General features: G+C 40.4%; 2 protein-coding genes across 5 annotated transcripts in view; both read right to left on the reverse strand.

The window, feature by feature from the left end:
* C9 (complement C9) overlaps nucleotides 1–11,505 on the reverse strand; it is a 63,135-nt gene extending 51,630 nt beyond the window's left edge. Inside the window, exon 1 of the mRNA XM_075588572.1 lies at nucleotides 11,363–11,505. Coding sequence (XP_075444687.1) covers nucleotides 11,363–11,445 — 83 coding nt within the window. The 5' untranslated portion in view covers nucleotides 11,446–11,505. The remainder of the gene's footprint in view (nucleotides 1–11,362) is intronic.
* A 3,997-nt stretch (nucleotides 11,506–15,502) lies between these two features.
* Nucleotides 15,503–20,963, reverse strand: part of DAB2 (DAB adaptor protein 2) — a 157,850-nt gene continuing 152,389 nt past the window's right edge. For all 4 annotated transcript variants that reach the window (XM_075588582.1, XM_075588574.1, XM_075588585.1 and 1 more), the window contains 2 exons: nucleotides 19,227–19,302; nucleotides 15,503–17,196 (listed from right to left, as the gene is read on the reverse strand). In XM_075588582.1, the coding sequence (XP_075444697.1) occupies nucleotides 19,271–19,302 (32 nt within the window). In that variant the 3' untranslated portion in view covers nucleotides 15,503–17,196; nucleotides 19,227–19,270. The remainder of the gene's footprint in view (nucleotides 17,197–19,226; nucleotides 19,303–20,963) is intronic.

Raw genomic sequence — 20,963 nt, forward strand, 5'->3', positions numbered from 1 at the left:
TAGCCGCGGCGCGTGGCGGCGCACTGTGACGTCACAGTAACATGCGCGCCCGGCTTCCCCGTCTTCCCCGGCTTCCCCAGGCTTCCCCGACACCCCTGGAGATCAAATGAAGGTAAGCGGGGGTGCGGGGAAGCAGAGGGGCAGAGCAGGAGCCGGGTACGGGGTCGGGAAGGGGGGTAAATTGTGCGCGAAGTGGAGGGGGGGTGCGTGGGGGAAACGCGGCGGCGCGCGGTTGTTACTGGCGGCAGCTGGGGTAGATCTCGGCGTGCCGTTGTGATTTAGTGCAATAAACAATGTCGGTGCTGTAGCCCGGCACGGATACTTGAGATGGTGGTGTTGGACCGCTTCATTCGAGCGTTACCCCAGGACCTTCAACAGTGGGTGGGGCAGGGAGATCCCCTCTCTTGTGATGCCATGGTAGGCGCAGTGGAGCAGTTTCTGGCTACCCGTGAACTGTCACGCCCCACTCGCACCAACTACAACCCACGTCCCAACACGAACAGTAGAGGCCAGCGCTGGCGCCAGGACCCACGACCGTTCGCACGATTTGAGCGGGTGGAAGAAAACCCGGATAGGGACAGAAACTCTAAATTTCAGAAAGGGTTTCAAGAACGAACTGGGCCAATTGTTTGTTTTGAGTGTGGGGAGGCGGGGCATATTAAGGCTCACTGCCCACAGTTGTCTGAGCCAATGGAGTGTGCATATGGTTCTGTGAAGTCTGAATTTTGTGGAGTGGTGGGTATGACCCGCGAGGGAAAACGTACCCACAACTTCCTCACCACAGTGATGTTAAATGGAAAACCAGTCTCCGCACTGGTAGACTCAGGGAGCAATATTAACTTGGTATCCGGGAGGTTGGTTAAGCCTCTCTGGTTACCCCAGGGTGAGAAGTTGCGGGTATTATGTGTACATGGGTGTATGCTTCCGTACACCACAACTCTGATAAAAGTAAAAGTCGAGGGGCAAGTCATCGAAACTATGGCAGCAATTGTACCAAAGTTACCCCATTCCCTAGTGTTAGGCTGTAATTTCCCTGGTTTTGACACCCTGATCAGAGGACAGCTCACCTTGAACAATCCTACTCCAGATGAGCTTTTTCCATTTACAGACCCCGAATTAGTCGCCGAGGTGTCTAAAACCCCTAAGTCAAAACGAGAATGTAGGAATGAAAAAAAAGAGGTACACCCCACCCCAGTTAGCACTGGTCACTACTCCTAACGAAGGGAGACCAGAGGGAGAAGAGTTGTCCGAGACAGGGCCTGTTGATGCTCAGGTGTCTGAGTTACCCGTGGAGGTAACCGACCAAACCCCAGATGAGGAAGGTTTTGGAAGTCTAGAACTGTCCCTAACTAACTTTGGTAGAGAACAGGCTAATGATCCCCAGTTGAAAAATGGGTTTAGCCAGGCGGTAGAAGTTAATGGGGTCCCGGTAGAAGGAACCACGAAGGAATCCTATCCATATTTCTATATTAAGAAAGATTTGTTATACCATGTGAGCCAAGAGGAGGGCCAAGAAATAGAAAAATTGTTAGTACCCAGTTCATTAGTGCACGGTAATGCTGATGCACTCTCTAGGGTGCACAGTCTCGGTGCACGGGCCGCTCCACTCGGTAACGTTACGCTGGGAAGGGGGATATGTAACAGGGTCATTGACTCCGTGTATGTGAAAAGGAGATCGCAGTATGCATGCTATACAGTAAATGAGGGGTTAACTCAGCTTGTCAAGCAGAGCACAGCTGATTCGAATTAAGCTCCTTCACCTGCTTTAAAAACAGGAAGAGGAAATGCCTCTGGGGCGGCAGTCTCTCTCTCTCTCTGGGGCATAGAGGGAAGACAGAGGAGTGTTAAGACAGACACAAGCTGCCCAAAGCGATCCTGTCCCAAGAGGGAAGAATAAAGCTCCCAGGTAAGGAGCCAACTGCGTTTGCTGTACTTTATTGGGCTGGAATAGGTTAGCTAGCCAGCCAGATAGTTAGCCTGCACTTTTGTTTAGCTAGTACCCCGACCGGGGTTAGGATTTAGTTTCGTTTCAATTTTAAAGGGACAGTGTACCCATTGTTTAGTTACCGTTTTTGGACAAATAAACCCATCAGCATTATTTCACTGGAAAAGACGTGTTGTCTCCTCACTTACCACGGCCATCCTGTCACACTACCTATCAGGTAGATCCCAACATGTGTCTATCTCAGGCTCAAACTTCAACCCCTTGGATATCACCTGTGGTGTCCTGCAAGGCTCTATACTGGGGTCCCTACTCTTCTCAGTGTTCATTAATGATCTTTCTACAGCTTGTAAGGGAGCTTCAATACACATTATGCAGATGACACAATCGTATATGCCCACAGCTCTAGCCTCTCACATACTTCAATCTGACTTTTCGAGATTTGAAAATTGGATTTCCCTAAACAAACTGTTTTTAAACACTGACAAAACTGTAACTATGGTATTTGGGACCAAGGCTAAATTTTTAAAGCTTCCAATGACTGAGCTCCAGATCAGAATCAACGCTAACACCACCCTAACTCCTGTTACTAGTTTTAAATACTTGGGCATATGGTTTGACTCCCATTTAACATTTGGGATGCACATTGATACCCTGACATCCAAAACCTATGCCAAACAAGGTGTACTTTACAGGAACAAATCCTCCCTAAGTCTGCTGGTCAGAAACCATATTGCACAGCAGATGCTTAATGCCTATTATCGACTATGGGGACATAGTTTATGGCTCGGCACCCCAAACCCACTTTAGCAAACTTGATACCTTCTACAATTCAATATGCCGTTTTGTCCTCCAATGCAACTGCAACACACACCACTGCGAAATGCTTCAAGAACTAGATTGGTCATCACTTGAGTCTAGGCGCAAAGTTCATCTTTCCTATCTTGCCTTCAAATACTTTCTGGGCAAGCTACCCATCTATCTGAACAAGCTCCTCACCCCTACCACATGCAGCACTTATCATCTGAGATTTGACTCTAAAAGACTGCTCATGGTTCCAAGGTTCAGCAAAGTATCCGGCCGCTCCTCCTTCTCTTATCGTGCACCCCAAAACTGGAACAATCTACCGGAGACTCTCACAGCCACCACCAAAGTTCTTTCAAAACTAAAGCTGTCTCACATTTTAATCTTGTCTGTAACTGTTACATACGCCTATAATATATATTATCTCTAACTGTGCATGCAATGTCTTGTATATAATGTATAACCCTGTTCACTTATGTAACTGAATTTGTAATCTGTCATCTTAACTCTATGCCCAGGACATACTTGAAAATGAGAGTTAACTCTCAATGTATTACTTCCTGGTAAAACATTTTTAATAAATAAATAAATAATAATACTATATATATATATATATATATATATATATATATATATATATATATATATATATATATATATTTTAAATTTATATATATATATATTTTTTTTTAATTTATTTATATATATATATATATATATATATAAAATCAAAAAAGAAATAGATGATACCGTTCTGTGGCTAACGAAATGCTTTTATTTGTGCGAGCTTTCGAGATACACTGATCTCTTCTTCCGGCGATGTTACAATGAATGAAGCAAGGATAACTTAAAAACAGGGTCTCTTGGAATGTTATCTGTGCTTGTCCTTCCCCCAGTGTGGATGTGTTTTATGGCTAGAGGTGTCAAAGGGTAACTGAAAGCAAGTGAAGAAAGAGTGTGTATGTGTATCAGTGTGAATAAAAATGAATGGAGAGCCCACAGTATAAACAGTGTTCTACACAGGTGTGTGTGGAGTGAGAGGGATATAAATGGTGTGGGTGGGTGTGGAAATGTGAGAGTTTGTAGCACAACTAAAAGTGTGTGTGGATACTATGTGGTGCCTATTGGTTTATATGGATGGAAAAATAAGGAGTATTAGTATGTGTGAGAGACAGCTGTGTGTGCATACATATAGCACAGTATGTACAGACATGGCCTTTAGCGCTCATGGGAAGAGAGTTCGCTAGTGTCAGTAATGACTCATAAAATTTCGATCTCTGTTTAGGCCACTGATAAGTGTCCCGAACAGTTGCATAAATTTGTATTCATGCAACCGTCTCTCTTTCGGGGTTTTAAGATTACCTTTGAGTATGGCAACCCTCAGATCGTTCATCTTATGGCCAGAGTCAGAGAAATGTTCGCCAACAGGACTGTCTCTTGTTCCGCGTGTGATGCTGTGGCGATGCAGGTTCATTCTCTTGTTTAGCCCCTGTCCTGTCTCACCTATGTAGTAGCAGCCCCCTGGGCATTTCATGCACATGATGAGGTACACGACATTGCTGGAGGAACAGGTGAACCCTCCTCTGATTTTGTATTCCCGATTCTTGTGTGGTATTTGTATTGTGTCCGCTGTGTAGAGCATTGCGCAGGTTTTGCATCTTGGGTCCTGGCATGGTTTTGTCCCGCATTCAGTTGTACTGCTGAATACTTTACTCCTCACCATAATATTCTTGAGATTATGGGGTTGTCTGTATGATAATAAGGGTGCTTCAGGGAAGACCTGTTGCAGTCTTGTATCTTCCTGGAGGATGGGTTGTAGTTTCCTGGCGATCTTGCGTAGGGCTCCTAGGTGTGGGTTATATGTGACCACCAAATTTCCCAGTAAAATCAACCCCACACTGATGAGACCCATCAAGGTCGAAACGGCTGTCTGTGGGTGGTTTTCTGGGTATGCACCTTAACCCTGGCTGTGCTCAAAGCTGTGACCATGCAGCAAGCTTAAGCCTATAGGGAACCATGTTAAAAATGGTTATTGAGGCAATAAGTGACACTGTGTGCTCATTTGCATGTCATTTCCCAGAATCCCTTGCTGCAGTGGAAGTGCTGTATGCTGGGTGATGGTGGGGAAAGGCGGGGTTGCAGACCTGCCTAAGACATGCAGATGAGCATACAGTTATATTTGCATATTTGCTTTCCTGTGGAGGGTTTTTGTCACTTTTTTTTACTCACCATAACTTAACTCAGTATTATGGTTTAGCCTATCCCATAGCCTCTCTTGCTTTCCCAGTAAAATCAACCCCACACTGATGAGACCCATCAAGGTCGAAACGGCTGTCTGTGGGTGGTTTTCTGGGTATGCACCTTAACCCTGGCTGTGCTCAAAGCTGTGACCATGCAGCAAGCTTAAGCCTATAGGGAACCATGTTAAAAATGGTTATTGAGGCAAAAAGTGACACTGTGTGCTCATTTGCATGTCATTTCCCAGAATCCCTTGCTGCAGTGGAAGTGCTGTATTCTGGGTGATGGTGGGGAAAGGCGGGGTTGCAGACCTGCCTAAGACATGCAGATGAGCATACAGTTATATTTGCATATTTGCTTTCCTGTGGAGGGTTTTTGTCACTTTTTTTGACTCACCATAACTTAACTCAGTATTATGGTTTAGCCTATCCCATAGCCTCTCTTGCTTTCCCAGTAAAATCAACCCCACACTGATGAGACCCATCAAGGTCGAAACGGCTGTCTGTGGGTGGTTTTCTGGGTATGCACCTTAACCCTGGCTGTGCTCAAAGCTGTGACCATGCAGCAAGCTTAAGCCTATAGGGAACCATGTTAAAAATGGTTATTGAGGCAAAAAGTGACACTGTGTGCTCATTTGCATGTCATTTCCCAGAATCCCTTGCTGCAGTGGAAGTGCTGTATGCTGGGTGATGGTGGGGAAAGGCGGGGTTGCAGACCTGCCTAAGACATGCAGATGAGCATACAGTTATATTTTTATATATATATATATATATATATATATATATATATATATATATATATATATATATAGTGAAGCAGATGTCCCACTAGGAGACAAGAACAGCACTCAAGGTATGATGCAAAAATTGTATTGAAACAACAAAACAGGCACAAACAAGTCCAACGTTTCGGTCCTATATAGGACCTTCCTCAGGGGCGAAACGTTGGACTTGTTTGTGCCTGTTTTGTTGTTTCAATACAATTTTTGCATCATACCTTGAGTGCTGTTCTTGTCTCCTAGTAAATATATATATACATATATACATAAGACAGACACACACCAATTTTCATAAGTTTTTTTGTGTTTGATTAACGATTGTGCTCCGAATGAAGCCTTTGCCAAGATACAGCAGGTACAATAACTTGAGAATATATCTATATATCTGTGAGAAATAAGGAAAAAGCCAGAAAAATCAAGTCCTGCACAAAATTTGGTGACATCACTGAAAGCAGTGAATATTGATGAGGCGAGTGCACCAGAGAACAAGGTCCACCCCTCGGCGATGTCGTCATGGTCCGTGGGGCCATCAGATCTCTAATCTATAGGCATGGTTATAATAACAAATAAACCACCAAAGCAGGACAGAGGCACGAGAATGAAAAAAGCATAATATTAAGCAAACACAAATGCTCTTGAAGTTAACAAGTGCTGTACATAACAACTATGTAATAAAATATCGACTAGCAGTACCATTGGCTTGATCTACAGCATGAGAGCACCAAATTAGCTGAATTAAAAAAACAGAGAGCCAACGCATAGGGGAAAGGGGTTGATCAAGAGGCATAAATCCATAGTAGTCACAAAGTTGTATATGGAAGTCAGCACTCCGAGGTTGTGGAAGTTATTTTAATGTAGACAAGAGTTAACCTATTGTCACACAGTTACCGAAGACACACAAGGTTTTGCAGATCCCATTCCAGAACATTAGTAAATTGTAACCTGTAAATAGTACGGAGTTTATAAATCCAACTCTATGGCATGTACTGTAGACATAAACAAGAGTTGGTATGTGTGTAAATGGGATCATAATAGACAACATTTAACCTCATACCCACTGATGGCACAGCATCACTGGAGTCTAGCAACAGATTAGTAAATCCAATTAAACAGCAAGCAGCCATCAAGCAAATAGTTGGTGGCCTGTAGTAACACTAGAATATTGTAAATTCATCTGAATGGAAGGTAGAGAGTAAGGTAGTGTAACATGCTAGAATTTCAAGCAGAAAAGTTTTGTGCCAATGCATACGTGGTAGAAGCTACATAGAACTAAAGAATGGCAAGAGCGGTATAAATCCCAATGGGTAGGATAAGTAAGGAGGGCAGTCAGTAAATGCAGTAGCCTAAGGCCCGGGCCATAGAGGGGTGAGGAGATCCGAGCCGCGCTGACGCTGAGGCTCGCCTGCTGAAATCTGCGCGATTTCATGCCCATGCAGGCGAGCCAGGGAGGCGGGGCAGTGACGACGCTGGGTCAATCGCTGTGCTGTGATTGGAGGTTTTCAGCCGACAGTGCGCTGAAAAACAGCTTGGCGCTCGGCTGAAAACTCCAACTCGTCAGCACGCCTGCGGACGCTCGTGTGAGCCCCCTCTCAAGGCATCCTCATTAAGGATGCAGGGGCTCAGCGTGGAGCGTCCGCAATGCTCAGCACGGCCTGTCCTTCTATGGACTCGGCCTAAGGCAGTATGTGAGTTAATCCAGCTCTATAAAAAATTTATAAAAATACACGGGCACATACTCAATCACAGGGTGTACAATGAGTTAATCACCGGAAATACCACATCCATAAGGTACAATCTCAGTTATGTTATAAACCTGGACTACTATCCCAGTATATCACCAGGGTATTGTCCCATGTATGTGGCTGAGGGCAACCAGGGTCAAATAACGTGACGTTATCTAAAGCGGTAACCATTATTTCCTCTGAGTTTAATGGGTATCCACGAAGATAAATATATTCAGAACAAGTTTTTCCGGGGTACTGTGTGTGTGTACAGTATGTATATGTATATATATCATGTTATTGTACCTGCTGTATTATATCTTGACAAAGGCTCTATCTAGAGCTGAAAATGTTGATCAAAACCCAATAAACCTTATGAACATTGGTGAGTGCGGTTTATGAGATTTTTGGATTATACAGTATTCTGCCTTAGTTTATTAGATTACAGTGCACCCAATTCTCCATACTGAATGCCCATCTTCTACTAACTTTGTGTGTGTATATTTACAGGACCACCTCCCTTAGAGGGGGGATTGAGTGAAAGGAGGAAGAGGGGGGGGGGTGATTGAGTGAGAGGAGGACGATGGGGGGATTGAGTGAGAGGAGGAGGGGTGGTTGAGTGAGAGGAGGCGGAGGGGGGGATTGAGTGAGAGGAGGAGGAGGGGGGATTGAGTGATAGGAGGAGGGGGGAATGAGTGAGAGGAGGAGGGGGGATTGAGTGAGAGAGGAGGAGGATTGATTGAGAGAAGATGTGGTGAGTGAGAGAGGAGAGGGGTGAGTAAGAGATGGTGGGATTGAGTGAGAGAAGAGGGAGGAAGAGATAGAAGGGAGAGTAAATAATGGGGGATTGAGTGACAGAGACGGTGGGAGTGAGGGGCAGACAAAGAGGGAGGGGTAGAGAGAAAGGTAGGAGGGTGAGAGAGACAGATGGGAGAGTTAAAGGGTGTGTCTGAGTGAGAGTGGAGAGAGAGAGAAGTGAGAGTGGCGAGAGAGAGGGACGGTGAAAGGGTGAGGGAGGGAAACAGAGGGGAATGAGGGGAGAGTGCGGAGGGAGAGGAGTGATAGAGAGAGGGAAGGAGAGAGAGAGGTGAAGTGAGGGAGAGAGGGGGCAGAGAGAGGGGCAGAGAGGAGGGCAGAGGGGTGATGGAGAGAAGGGAGAATGAAAGCGGAAAGAGTGTGAGAGAGAGGGTGAAGTACGATAGAGAGGGGGAAGAAGTGGAGAGAAAGGGGTACAGTGAGTGGGGGAAAGAAATACATGGGGGAAGGAGAGATAAGGGGAGAGTGTAAGCGAAAGAGAGGGTTGGCCACCGACATGTGGGCCCCAGCTAGTCCTGGGTCCATGAAAGGTGCTGGCAGCATGTATATGTATATGTGTGTTTCAATTTGTACAATATTTTCTACATCTCAAAGAGTGTTACAAGATGTTTGTGGGTTTGATCTTTACATATCAAAACAGTTAATTCAATCTAGCTCAAGCAGAATGCTGAACACATGCACCGTTTGCATAGCACTGCTGAGTGAATATGACCAAAATGCCCACTTTCCTCATTAACTAGTAATTTAAATGCATTTTAGTATATCTCAGTTAATAAAATCCAAGTAGGCATGTATAGTAGAGATAAAAATAGTGAAGACTGTACTTGTATGCCATATGTAAGCCATACTTCTTGCTTATAACTCCATAAACATTCAACATTCATTGTTAACGTTATAATCTGAATCAAACCATGTGGTTACAACCACCATTACAGCATCTAGTCCCAGGGATAGCATAGACATTACTACTTAGCACTAGGCAGAGAGTATAACACGCTACATAAGCCTAACAGTTTGTATACCATATTTCTTCTTAGGAGGAGTTACTAATGATTTTGAGGAATAACTTTATAAACGTTTAAAAAACGAAAAGTAAATAAATACATACAACAAATATATGTAATAATTTGATCATTCGTATTCTGGATGCTGCAATATTTTAAACTAGGTATATAAAATAATAATAAAATATTTGCACAGTATATAGGAATGTCAATCTAATATCAAAGATACATGATATACTATATTCCAGACTGTATAGTTACGTTATTGCATTTGCCACCATTACGAGAATAGGCCTGTTGGTATTCACCTGTTCTTGCTATATAGTATGTTACTAATGTAATGTGTAATTTTATACTGTACTTGATATTTTGTTATGTGCTGTTTAAGTCATAAGTATGTATATAGCTCTAATTGTAACACTTTGGTGTCTAGTCATCAAGGCTCCTCAGATGCAAAACTGGGGCAAAGCTAATGAAAAAAACAGAACTCGAATAAAATATTCCTTTAATAGGTAAGGTGCAATTATATCAGTTTGCCTCAGGAGAATTTGATAGTAAGACGTGATAAATTACTGTGACCCCAAAGTAACACATTGACATGGGGTCTTGAGGATTGGAGTTGAGCACCCCTGCGTTAAAAGACTTTCACTTGTTGATTACATACTGTATTATTCACTGATGAATAAAAAGACTAGATGTAAAAAATAATTGCCTACATAAATATATATGAGAGTTCTTCATACAGTTCAAATACTCAGGTGTGTTTTCAAGAGGACCTCTCTAATTTGGAGCCAGTCTCTTCATTAGCCTCCAAATGTCCTATACTTGTACTGTATTAGGTCCTCATAGACACACCCTGCTCAATCTCATTACACCATTATTGCATATTCAGAGGCAACAGTGGTGCAAGTTTCACCGTTTTCTCTTTGTATTCTTCATACAGTTGTAGCCAGACATACTATTCCTAGTGATAACACAACATATCCCGTTGTAAATTCAGAAATGTTTTTATGGTTTTTTAAATATTGATATTTGAAAAGAACATACAAAAAACATTGTTTTTTTTTTCATTTTGGTCCAATGAGTTAGATGAGAAACTAACCTAATGCTGACTATGCAATATGACAGAGGTGGCCTACTCCAGTCCTGAAGGGTCACCAAACAGGTCGGGTTTTAAGGTTATGCCTGCTTCAGCACAGGTGGCTCCATCAGTAGCTGTCGTTGACTAAGCCACCTTTGGATAAGCAGGGATATGCTTAAAAGGTGACCTGTTGTTGGCCCTAGAGGACTGGAGATGGCCACTCCTGCTATATGGGGTCCACATAAAAATTAAGAGTGGGAACTTTCTCTCGTGTTTTGGTTTTGGCTCTAAAAATGTTGGTATTTTGGTTTGGACAAACAAAACCTCAATATACTCAGGAAATAACTAAAATAGCATAGGCTAATAAAGCTACAGATGGGCAAACTTTTTGTCAAAGCTCGAGTCCATTGCGAAATGGCATTTCGTCACAAGTTTGACTTTTGTGAATTTCTCCAATTTAAAAAAAAAGTCACATCTATATTTTTTTAAATAAATTCGATTATACAAAAATGCGACTAAGCAAAAATGAACTTATTGTTGCAGAAATTAAACTAAGCAAACTTAAAAATTCAGTTTCGGCAAACTAAAAAAAGGTGCATGGAAAAAAAAGCAAAATAGAGATTTAAGCAAAAATGCGCTTTCATGCGGTATTTGAATAACAAACGGTCTGTCAGATCTCAGGCCAAACATTTGCACATTCGCCCATCTTAAAATAGGTATAAAATTATAAAAACAATCGAAAACTAAAATAAATAAATAATGAAAAACATTAAATTAAAAATAAACGTTGTTAAATACCTCAAATTTTCAACTCCACTGCAGAGATGGTTTTAGTTCTAAACACCTACAGTATAGAGTTTTGGTTTTGTATTTGGTTTTAGAATATAAGGTGGTGGTGGGTTCTGATTTCACACTCCTGGTTCTTCCCATCCCTAATCAAAATCTTTTTCATATATAAAACATTGACTATTGCCTTACCTTATCTTCCCCGAAACATAAATGCCACATTCTAACATATATAACACGGAAGTCAGTCCCAGGATATAATGTAAAATAGACATGGTAACTGCTGTAGGCTCCTGTGTAAAATACAGGCTTTCATCATGGTATCTATTTATTATGTCCATTGCCATTCATTAACTGAAACATAAACAGAATCTCTGATACTCATCCAAGATGCCAAGACAAATACAACAAACTGTTCCAATTGGTCTTCGACAAATGACTCATATTTGCAATTCTGGCCTGTTGAGTCTTACTCATTGGAATATAGTCTAATTCAGCAGTGCGCAAACTGGGGGGCGCCAGCAACGAGGCAGGGAAGACAGGGGGGTGCAGCTGGAAAAGTTTGCTCTCCCCTGGTCTAATTTATGTTTTTGAGATCAGTAGTTTACTAGATTTAAAGGAACTTGTTCCAATAAAATACATGTATTTTTGTTTAAAAAAGGTTACCCATTTGAATACTCAGATCTTAACAGCCCTGGAAGTGTTTACTGAATTATTTATAATGCGTATATTGAACAATCTTAGTAAAATACATTCATATGTAGGGTCTAAGCTATTTGGGGAGAGTCATTTTTTGGGTGGGGCGTTGACATACAGTATAGCTTATATCAAGGTAAAAAGGTTCAAATAAGGATCATTGTTAATAAATTTTAATTTTTTACAACCTGGCTCCTGCTAAAATCTTTTTTTGTTTCCATCTGATTACATCTACTAGCGGCTGGACATGCCACAACTACACCTATTGAGACTCTAGGACTCTGGGTAAGAATTTTGATTCATTATTCAATCAAGAGAAACTTATTTCAAGTAAATTGTGAGTGAGGTTACAGCAAGGTGAATCTTCATTCTTGCTTGTTACATTCAGGAGGGTGCATTATTGCTTTTCATTGAACATTCCCTGAATACTCATATATTATTATATTCCCTCTATGCAAGAGTTTATTTATAGGTTGTATTAATTGATGGTTTTTATCACATTCTGGAACTATTGGAGCACCCATTTCTTTCATATTCTGAACTACATATCACAAAATGTTTACATGCTTGCAAAACCATCAAAGGTTTGGAATTTGACCCTTAAGCAATATATCAAGTCAAACAGACAGACATGTTTACAAAGAGACTGATACACCAGTCTATTTAGGTAAGAAGAACAAATGTATATTCTCCTAAACTTTTCATGTGTCTACTGTTTGTGTATATTAATAGTGGAGGTAAGATGAAATGGCTAGCACTTAATACAGCTCAATGTTTACATAGTTACATAGTAGATGAGGTTGAAAAAAGACATAGGTCCATCAAGTTCAACCTATGCTAAATTTAGACAACAGATACTTTATCCTATATCTATACTTACTTATTGATCCAGAGGAAGGCAAACAAAAAAAACCCAGAGTCATATCATCCAATGATATCTCATAAGGGGAAAAATAAATTCCTTCCTGACTCCAAGAATTGGCAATCGGATTAATCCCTGGATCAACATCCTTCGCATGTATACTTATTTGGTATATCCCTGTATACCTTTCCCATCTAAAAAGATGTCCAACCTTTTTTTGAACAAATCTATTGTTACTGCCATCACAGTCTCCATGGGTAATGAATTCCACATTTGAACTGCCCTTACTGTAAAGAACCCTTTCCTTTGTTGCTGGTGAAATTTCCTTTCCTCCAACCTTAAGGGATGGCGCCGAGTCCTTTGTACTGCCCGTGGGATGAATAGTTCTTTTGAAAGCTCCTTGTATTGTCCCCGAATATATTTGTATATAGTTATCATATCCCCTGTTTGATGCCTCCTTTTCTAATGTAAATAAATCTAATTTAGCTAGCCTCTCCTCATAAGTTAGATTGTCCATCCCCTTTATTAATTTGGTGGCTCTTCTCTGCACTCTCTCTAGTTCAATAATGTCTTTTCTTAGGATTGGCGCCCAAAATTGTACTAAATATTCAAGGTGTGGTCTTACTAATGCTTTATAAAGGGGCATAATTAGGTTTACTTCCCTTCAATCCATTGCCCGTTTGGTGCTACATAAGATCTTGTTTGCCATTGCAGCTACTGCATGACATTGGGCACTATTGCTAAGCCTGCTGTCTACAAGCACTCCTAAATCCTTCTCCATCAAGGATTCCCCCAATATATCTCCATTTAATTTGTAAGTCGCCTTTTTATTCTTGCATCCCAAATGCATAACCTTACATTTATCTGTATTATCCTGTTATAACGCGATACGTTACAACGCGAATCCGCTTATAACACGATGCAAGCGTGGCTCCCAATTTTTGTATTTACAACACGATTATTGGTATCTTAAATACTTTATTGTACAATGCATACAATTGTACATTATTTCTAACGCAATCCGCTTATAACGCAATGCAATTCTTTGGACCCCAAGCACAGCGTTATAAGGAGGTTGAGCTGTACGTAATAGATATGTGACTCACTCTATAACACATTTGAAGATACTCACTATGTATTTATATGATAATAAAACACTGACTACTCATAAAACAGATAGTGTTGTATTACCCCTCTGATGGGACTAGTTTAAAATCTCTCAAGACAAACTGGGTATCATCATGATATCAAAACACTGATTATTTCCAGCATAGTTTGAAATTTGATAATTAATTGTCATATGAAAGTATAGTATATATTGTATATTTTATGTTCATGTAATTATTTTATGCTTTAATTATTAAAGGCTAATTTTTATTTCTCATTGATACAATCAGTCTCATGACTTTTCCTTAGAGAAATAGCTCATATATTTTATTATATTGTACAGTGGCGGCCGCCTTTAACCTCCTGTGGCCAGTTCCCCGCGATTTTTTAAATCGCGGGCAGTTGCGGCATGTTTTCCGCCGGTTTGGGCGCTGCGGGCGCTTTCAATGTTAAGCGCCATTAGCGCTGTCTGGTGGATGCGGCTGATGCGCGGCAAAGTCCGTGAGAAATGGAAAACATCCCCGAATTTTTTCGGGGATGTAGGAGGTTAAAAGGGGCCGCGGCTGTATACTGCCAATTTTACTTCCATACGTGGGCTATTTTCCACGCACCCTTTACCCCTCCCAATATCTAGCTCATTAGTAGTTGTGTACAGATTAAGTGACTTCTCTCCTCCCCCTCTGGGGAGGGATCTTTGTCTGTTCATTCCTTCTCTTAGGGCTGTAATATAGTGTGCGCGTGCGTCAATTATAATTGGCTGTGTCAGCCAGATGTTTGTATACTTGGGACATGCACGCGCACGGCCATGAGCGGTGTGCGGCAGACCAGAGAAAATACAAGAAAATTGTATTTTCGCGCTGCTGCCACGCCGCGAGCCAATCACAGTGCGGCCTAACACTGTGACGTCAGTCACGCCCCTAACCGCGCGCGTCACCGCTGTCGCTATAGCAACTAAACGCGCACGCCACGTGCACGAGCAACACCGGGCAGCAGCACATACTATATAACAAGTCTTAGGTGCATGTACGGGGCTGTAGCATTATCTATACAATTGTCTGAGCAGTGGGCTTTTTTCTGTTTAGAGTGAATACTATTGTCTTTAGTGCCATTACTGTACATCTGCAACATAGTCCTAACAGCAGCATGGGGAAGGGGGTTAAAATGTGTGCTATTTTTTGGCGGTAGCTCGATATCTCCAGGCATCGGAGTTTAGTGAATAGTGAATAGCACGTGAATAAGTCATTTAGCCTTTCTAATTCATTTTCGTGTTCATTTCGATGTTTGCATAAATTTAAACTCCCATTGGAAAAATATGCGTTATTTTATGTGATAAAATGTTAAAGAAAAAAAAATATGCATTTCGCATTAACAACTATTTTTACCCTTGCCCGGTGCTCAGTGAATCTTGGCCAGGGTGCTGAAAACATTTTCATAATAATCCAATAAAGTTTGTATTATCCTAGTACTGCTTAGATAAAGTCACATACATCAATATAGAAGGTGTCTTACATACAAGAAACTACAGGGAATTCACTTCCTTGCCACATAAACATACATTTTGGCATTCATTATGCCAGGTACAGTAGCCTCATTAGTTGAAAATGAGCATTAGGAACCAAAGCTAGGGCCCTGACAGATCAGACTTTAAAAAAACACATCCACCCATGTAGCATACAGAATCTTATCTTTTAATACATCATATAAGGAAAAGGATTTGTGTTTATACGTTTTAGACAGAAGTTGCAAAAGTAAGGGTACAAAGGGGGTTATTTATTAAACGGTAAGGGTGCCTATCAGGGCACTATGACATGGAAATTCTCATTGAACTCAAAGGGAGTTTCCGTGCGATAGTTAATGGCACCGAATAACCCCCCGGGTTTTTTTTTTGTTTTTTTTTTAAAGTTCCAGTTTAACAGAAAAAGTAATTAAAACATCATTGATTGGTTTTACAAATTAAAAAGTGCATTAAACAGAATAGGTATACAGATTACCACTCTGGGCAAATCACTTTTAAAATCAAAAGTTTCCAGTTTAACAAGTATAGATATTATGATTTATCTCTAGGTAGTTACTACTGTATTTCAAATTCATAATGAAAATAATTGAGGCAAAACTAATAATTATGCAGGGAACCAAAATGCTTCTTCAGCTTTATTTCTGAGTTGATACCAGATCAACTGTAAAAAAGAGGCTACTAAAAATATTTTCTAGAAATAGTTGCATGTGTTAAGCGTAATCATTATACACATTTGTGTCACTATGGAATAGATCAAAGGCATTTTTGAGGAGCAATATGTGTGAATGGCATCGTCAGGTGGGTTATTAGTTGTAGTTAAAGCAGGAACCCAGCTGAAAGTGATATTTTGGGTTGCGGATTGCATCAATACTTTAAAATGATACCGTGGGTTCTGGAGGTAATTCAAAATGAAGCTTGAGATTTCATCAAAATCCAAAATGGCTGTCGGATGTTGAGCAAAGCAGTTAGTGGTGACATTGCTGAAACATGAAACCAATTGGAAGGAATATTTGTCCCCAGACGCTGCTGTCACAATGGCTCAATGGCAAGCAATTTGCTGTTGCTCTTCTTCAATCAACAGTCATTGTTCATTTTTGCTATTCTTTCATTCTTGTTACTCCCAATTTGACAGTGAGGTATATATTTCATTACATAAAAATTTAATTTTGTTATAGTAATGTATCACCTTTCTTTAAGTGATTGAAATGAAAGAACAATACGATAGTCAAATGACTTTTGGTCTTTCCTTGCGTCAAACGAACCATTATTTATGTACACAAATATACTCCAAGATAGCTTTTAATTGATTTTTTTTGTGGGTGAAAGTAGTAGAAATACATTGGAATTTTCTGCAAGTCTCTTAAGCTCTTAAAGGACTAAGGGGGTGATTTTATATTTGCTGAAGAATCCATTGAAGCTGTTTCTCAGGCGGAAATCCCCATACTTCAATGAAAATGACCCGAACAGCTGCTACGGTGTATATAGAAAATTACCCTAAGGGGTATGTTCACTGAATTGTAATAGCCATTATCGAAATATAACCCCTCAGCCAGCGAAAGTCTTCATAGTCATTTATGTAAATGGCCTATCCTGTTTCGGTCCAAATAACTCAAAAGATATGCTATGCCATCTTCCCAGACACAAATACATTGTTTTTCTTCTTTTAAAAGGGCATGAAATATGGAAAAGTGTTTGAAAAACATAGCACTGAAAGATCGTAAAATCAGTGCAAAAATGTCAATTATTGTCATGAACGGGAGAGAAAGAAGGAATATTGGCCTCATGAGGTTTGCAAATTTGCCAATCGTATCTTCTGTAATTTGTTGCTTGTGGCTCTGTCTGTAGCTGTAATAAAAAGACAGAAATTAGATTTAAAAAAATTCAAATAACACAGTTGTGTACGTGTTAATTACAACACCATTCTGGACACAATTTACGTGAAGAATGTAGAAGCCTTGTACAGACATACTGTAGCTAGCATTATTGCAAAGTATGGCGTGCTCCCTCGGGTGAAATGGTGCCATAGCCCAGCCCCTTCTTGTACACAAATTATTTTTAAAAAATGGCCACTTCTCATTCAGGTGTGTTGTGTAAATCCTGCTGCAGTGCGCACAACAGAAGCACTCTCTCACTCAACAACATCTACAAGTACCCTTTATTGTGCTGTGACTTTCTCAATATCGTTAAGAATATACTATATGACTTGTTGTGCTTTCAAAGAGGGATGAGTTCAGCTATCTGGCTTCATTTATATCCTACATATAACCCTGAGGCTGCAGAATACATAGCACAAATACATTTAGATATAAAGGGCAATTCTAAGCCATTAAATAACATGTTACCTAAAATAGGAATGGGGGTTATTTTCTATGAGCTATTCACTAAGTTAATTACATATAAAAACAGCAGCAATAACTGAGCGTGTTAGCATAGGGATAGCATTGCATTATACCGAGAAAATACTATGTTAGCTTCTGATAACGTAGCATGACTTAGGTCTTGACATTACATTCAGCCAAACACTGAAATTGGGCTTTTGAGAAAGAGGAGGAAAGGGAGAGGTAGAGAGACGTTCCTATGTCTGGGTCTGGCTGGGAGTAACGCCAGATAGAGGTACAGTATGACCTACTGTAAATAACATAGCATTATTTCCCAGCGTTAACCTTAACAGGGGCCTGGTAAATATGAGCACATTTGTATATTATTTAGAATAAAGGACATTACAAATTTCAAAATGCTTTTTATGGGAATAAAACCTGGTTAATGTCATGTTATATATATATATATATATATATATATATATATATATATATATATATATATATTATGATCTGCTGATATTATTATTAGTTATTTGATGTATCTGTTGTAAATTTGATGAAGTAGTTATAAATATCACTTTTAAAATAACATATTTGTATACTAATATACCAAAGACGTTGCCAGTGAGGGAGATTATATGCATGAAGAAGTAAATATTTGTACAAGATAAGGCAATCTCTGTTTAACTAAACACTGCTATACAATTAAAAAACAGCCATGTTGCATAGATAAGTGCGTTTACTTGAATGGAAATCCAGTATGGGACTGCACCTTCAAGAGCTGTTCCTTGCTTGCATTATGTTATCAGCAAACACTCCAAACAAGATAATATCTAAAACACTCTTCCCTTATCTGCCATAAGTGTTTTTGATGGTCAAACGTGAAACACCCAAACAGGCTTATTCCGTGTGTGAAAATATTTGAAAGGCTGCATTGGCTGTGCAAGGGGCAGTGAAGACACTGGCAGCTAACATTAGTTCCAAACAATTAACTTGTCAATTGTGGGGTATCACAAAAGGTATCACAAGGTAAGACAACAGCAACGCAAACATTACATTGCAAGGTTACATAGTTCTACTGTATGTTTCATTAGAAGATAGAGTGGAAAGGAAAATAAGTTAATTATCTGGGCAAGGAGTGGGGCAATTAATCTTTTTGCCCTTTTCAGCCATGATTGATGCCCATCATTATTGTTTATACTCCCCTCATGCCCCAAGTGATCTCTTCGGCTGAACGCACATTTAGATTTTCTTACAGACATGAGGCGGAGGGAGGAAGCAGAAGAGATAGAGATAATGTATTACAGTATGTATCATCTGTAAACTTTTGGTAACAATTTTCAGTTGTAGCACATGGAGGCAACACATGGCAAATACTTAGGCCAGAGGTTTTGCCAAATGAAGTGTGATCTTTAAATAATATAAAATATATACATATATATATGCCCATTTTCTTTAAATGAACATGCCACCAAGCCGATATCATATAATGAGTCGTAGAGAAATAATATAAAAAACAGAAAATCGTGAATTCTAAAATAGAGAATTACTTACAGATCCAGTGGATATGTTGTTAAGCAAAGGGATTCCCAAATGGATCAGAAGGTGTTAACAGGTGTGATGTGGGTTTCTGTGAAAGGCAAAGACAAGTTATGGTATTTCAAATGATAAATCCTCTTTGGCGAAGAAAAGCAAATGTACCTAGATGTGGAGAAAGTAAATGAGATACTAGTATTGCTACAACCCCTGATGAATAGCATAAAATATGGAACTTTCATTAAGAATGGAAGATAAATCTGTGGATTCCACAAACATCACAAAACTTTTTTTAGCTCAAATGTTATATGCATTGTTTACTTTGCTGCTTAATGGGAACTGTTAGGTTTTGCTTAAGGGCCGTTCTATACTGTGTGCGGCCATGCCTGTGCGAACGCGCGTGCATGTGCCGCACGCTTTTTGCGTGTATGCTGTGCGCGAGTGATGTACGTATGTATGTAGTGTGTGTGTGTGTGTGTGTGTGTGTGTGTGTGTGTGTGTGTGTATGTATGTATGTGTGTGTGTGTATGTATGTATGTATGTGTGTGTGTTTAAATAAGTTTTGAAATAAAGAAATACTTTAATAAATTGTTTATTAACATTGTACATGCATACACACACACACACACACACACACACACACACACACACACACACACACACACACACACACACACACACACACACACACACACACACACACACACACACACACACACATTTCAGCGGCGGTAGCAGCGCAAATTCTTTATTTTCTTCATCCTCTCCCCTGTCGGCTGGTTCCACGTTAACTGCCGTGCGCGCGCGGCACTATTATAGAAAGGCTGACTAACCTCAGCCAACTAAAACTGCCGCGTGTGCTCACGGCGTAGCACGCACACGCAGTATAGAACAGCCCTAACAAAGAATACAATTTTGGAAAGGGACTACGCACATGTTTACTAGTAATGTTTCAGATATCAAGACTTGCCACACACTTGTTTCAACGGTGTAAATAATGAATATGCACACACATGTGCATGTAAATAACACATACTATTAAAGTAAGGGGTAACTTTGCTGACCTATGGAAGAAAAGAAGGGGAGATCCCAACCTATTGACCTCCTCAAGACTGCCTTGGCAGTAAATATGTTTTAAGACTGCTATGTGCAAATCATGTTTATTTGTTATTGCCTTCAAATATGAAACAGAGAATCATAAAAACAAAGAACATGATGACAGATCGGAACCACTTGGCAGACCACCTCATCTGCCCATTTCTCTGTAGTAAATCCTCAGACCCGATTTGATCCTTGTTCTTCTTTCATATTTAGGGTAGTCTAGCCCCAGCATTTTTAAATTTTTCCTACTGTATTATCCTTTACCACCTCTGCTGGTGGGTTATTCCACGCGTCCACCTCCTTTAATGCAGAGGTACCTCCTCACATTTCCCCTGAGCCAGCCACCCTCCAACGTCACGGCATAACCTCTGCTTCTAGCATAGTGGTTTCCAACCTTTTTTGGTTAAGGAACCCTAAGTGAAATTCTGAGGAACCCCCAACCATCTCTAATAGCAACTCTATGTTCAGATGCATGGCAAATTCTTCTGTTTTTGAATCAATTTTAAAATGACCAGATGATTGCAGGGAACCTTTTAGGGACGCCCAGGGAACCCTTGATGAAAAACACTGTGGGTCCTATGCACTAAGCACCGATAAGCCACTTATGACGCCTTATCACCAAAAAGGCCTACTGCTATTCACGAAGCCCAGATA

Source organism: Ascaphus truei, chromosome 1 (assembly GCF_040206685.1).
Source record: "Ascaphus truei isolate aAscTru1 chromosome 1, aAscTru1.hap1, whole genome shotgun sequence".
Lineage (NCBI taxonomy): Eukaryota > Metazoa > Chordata > Amphibia > Anura > Ascaphidae > Ascaphus > Ascaphus truei.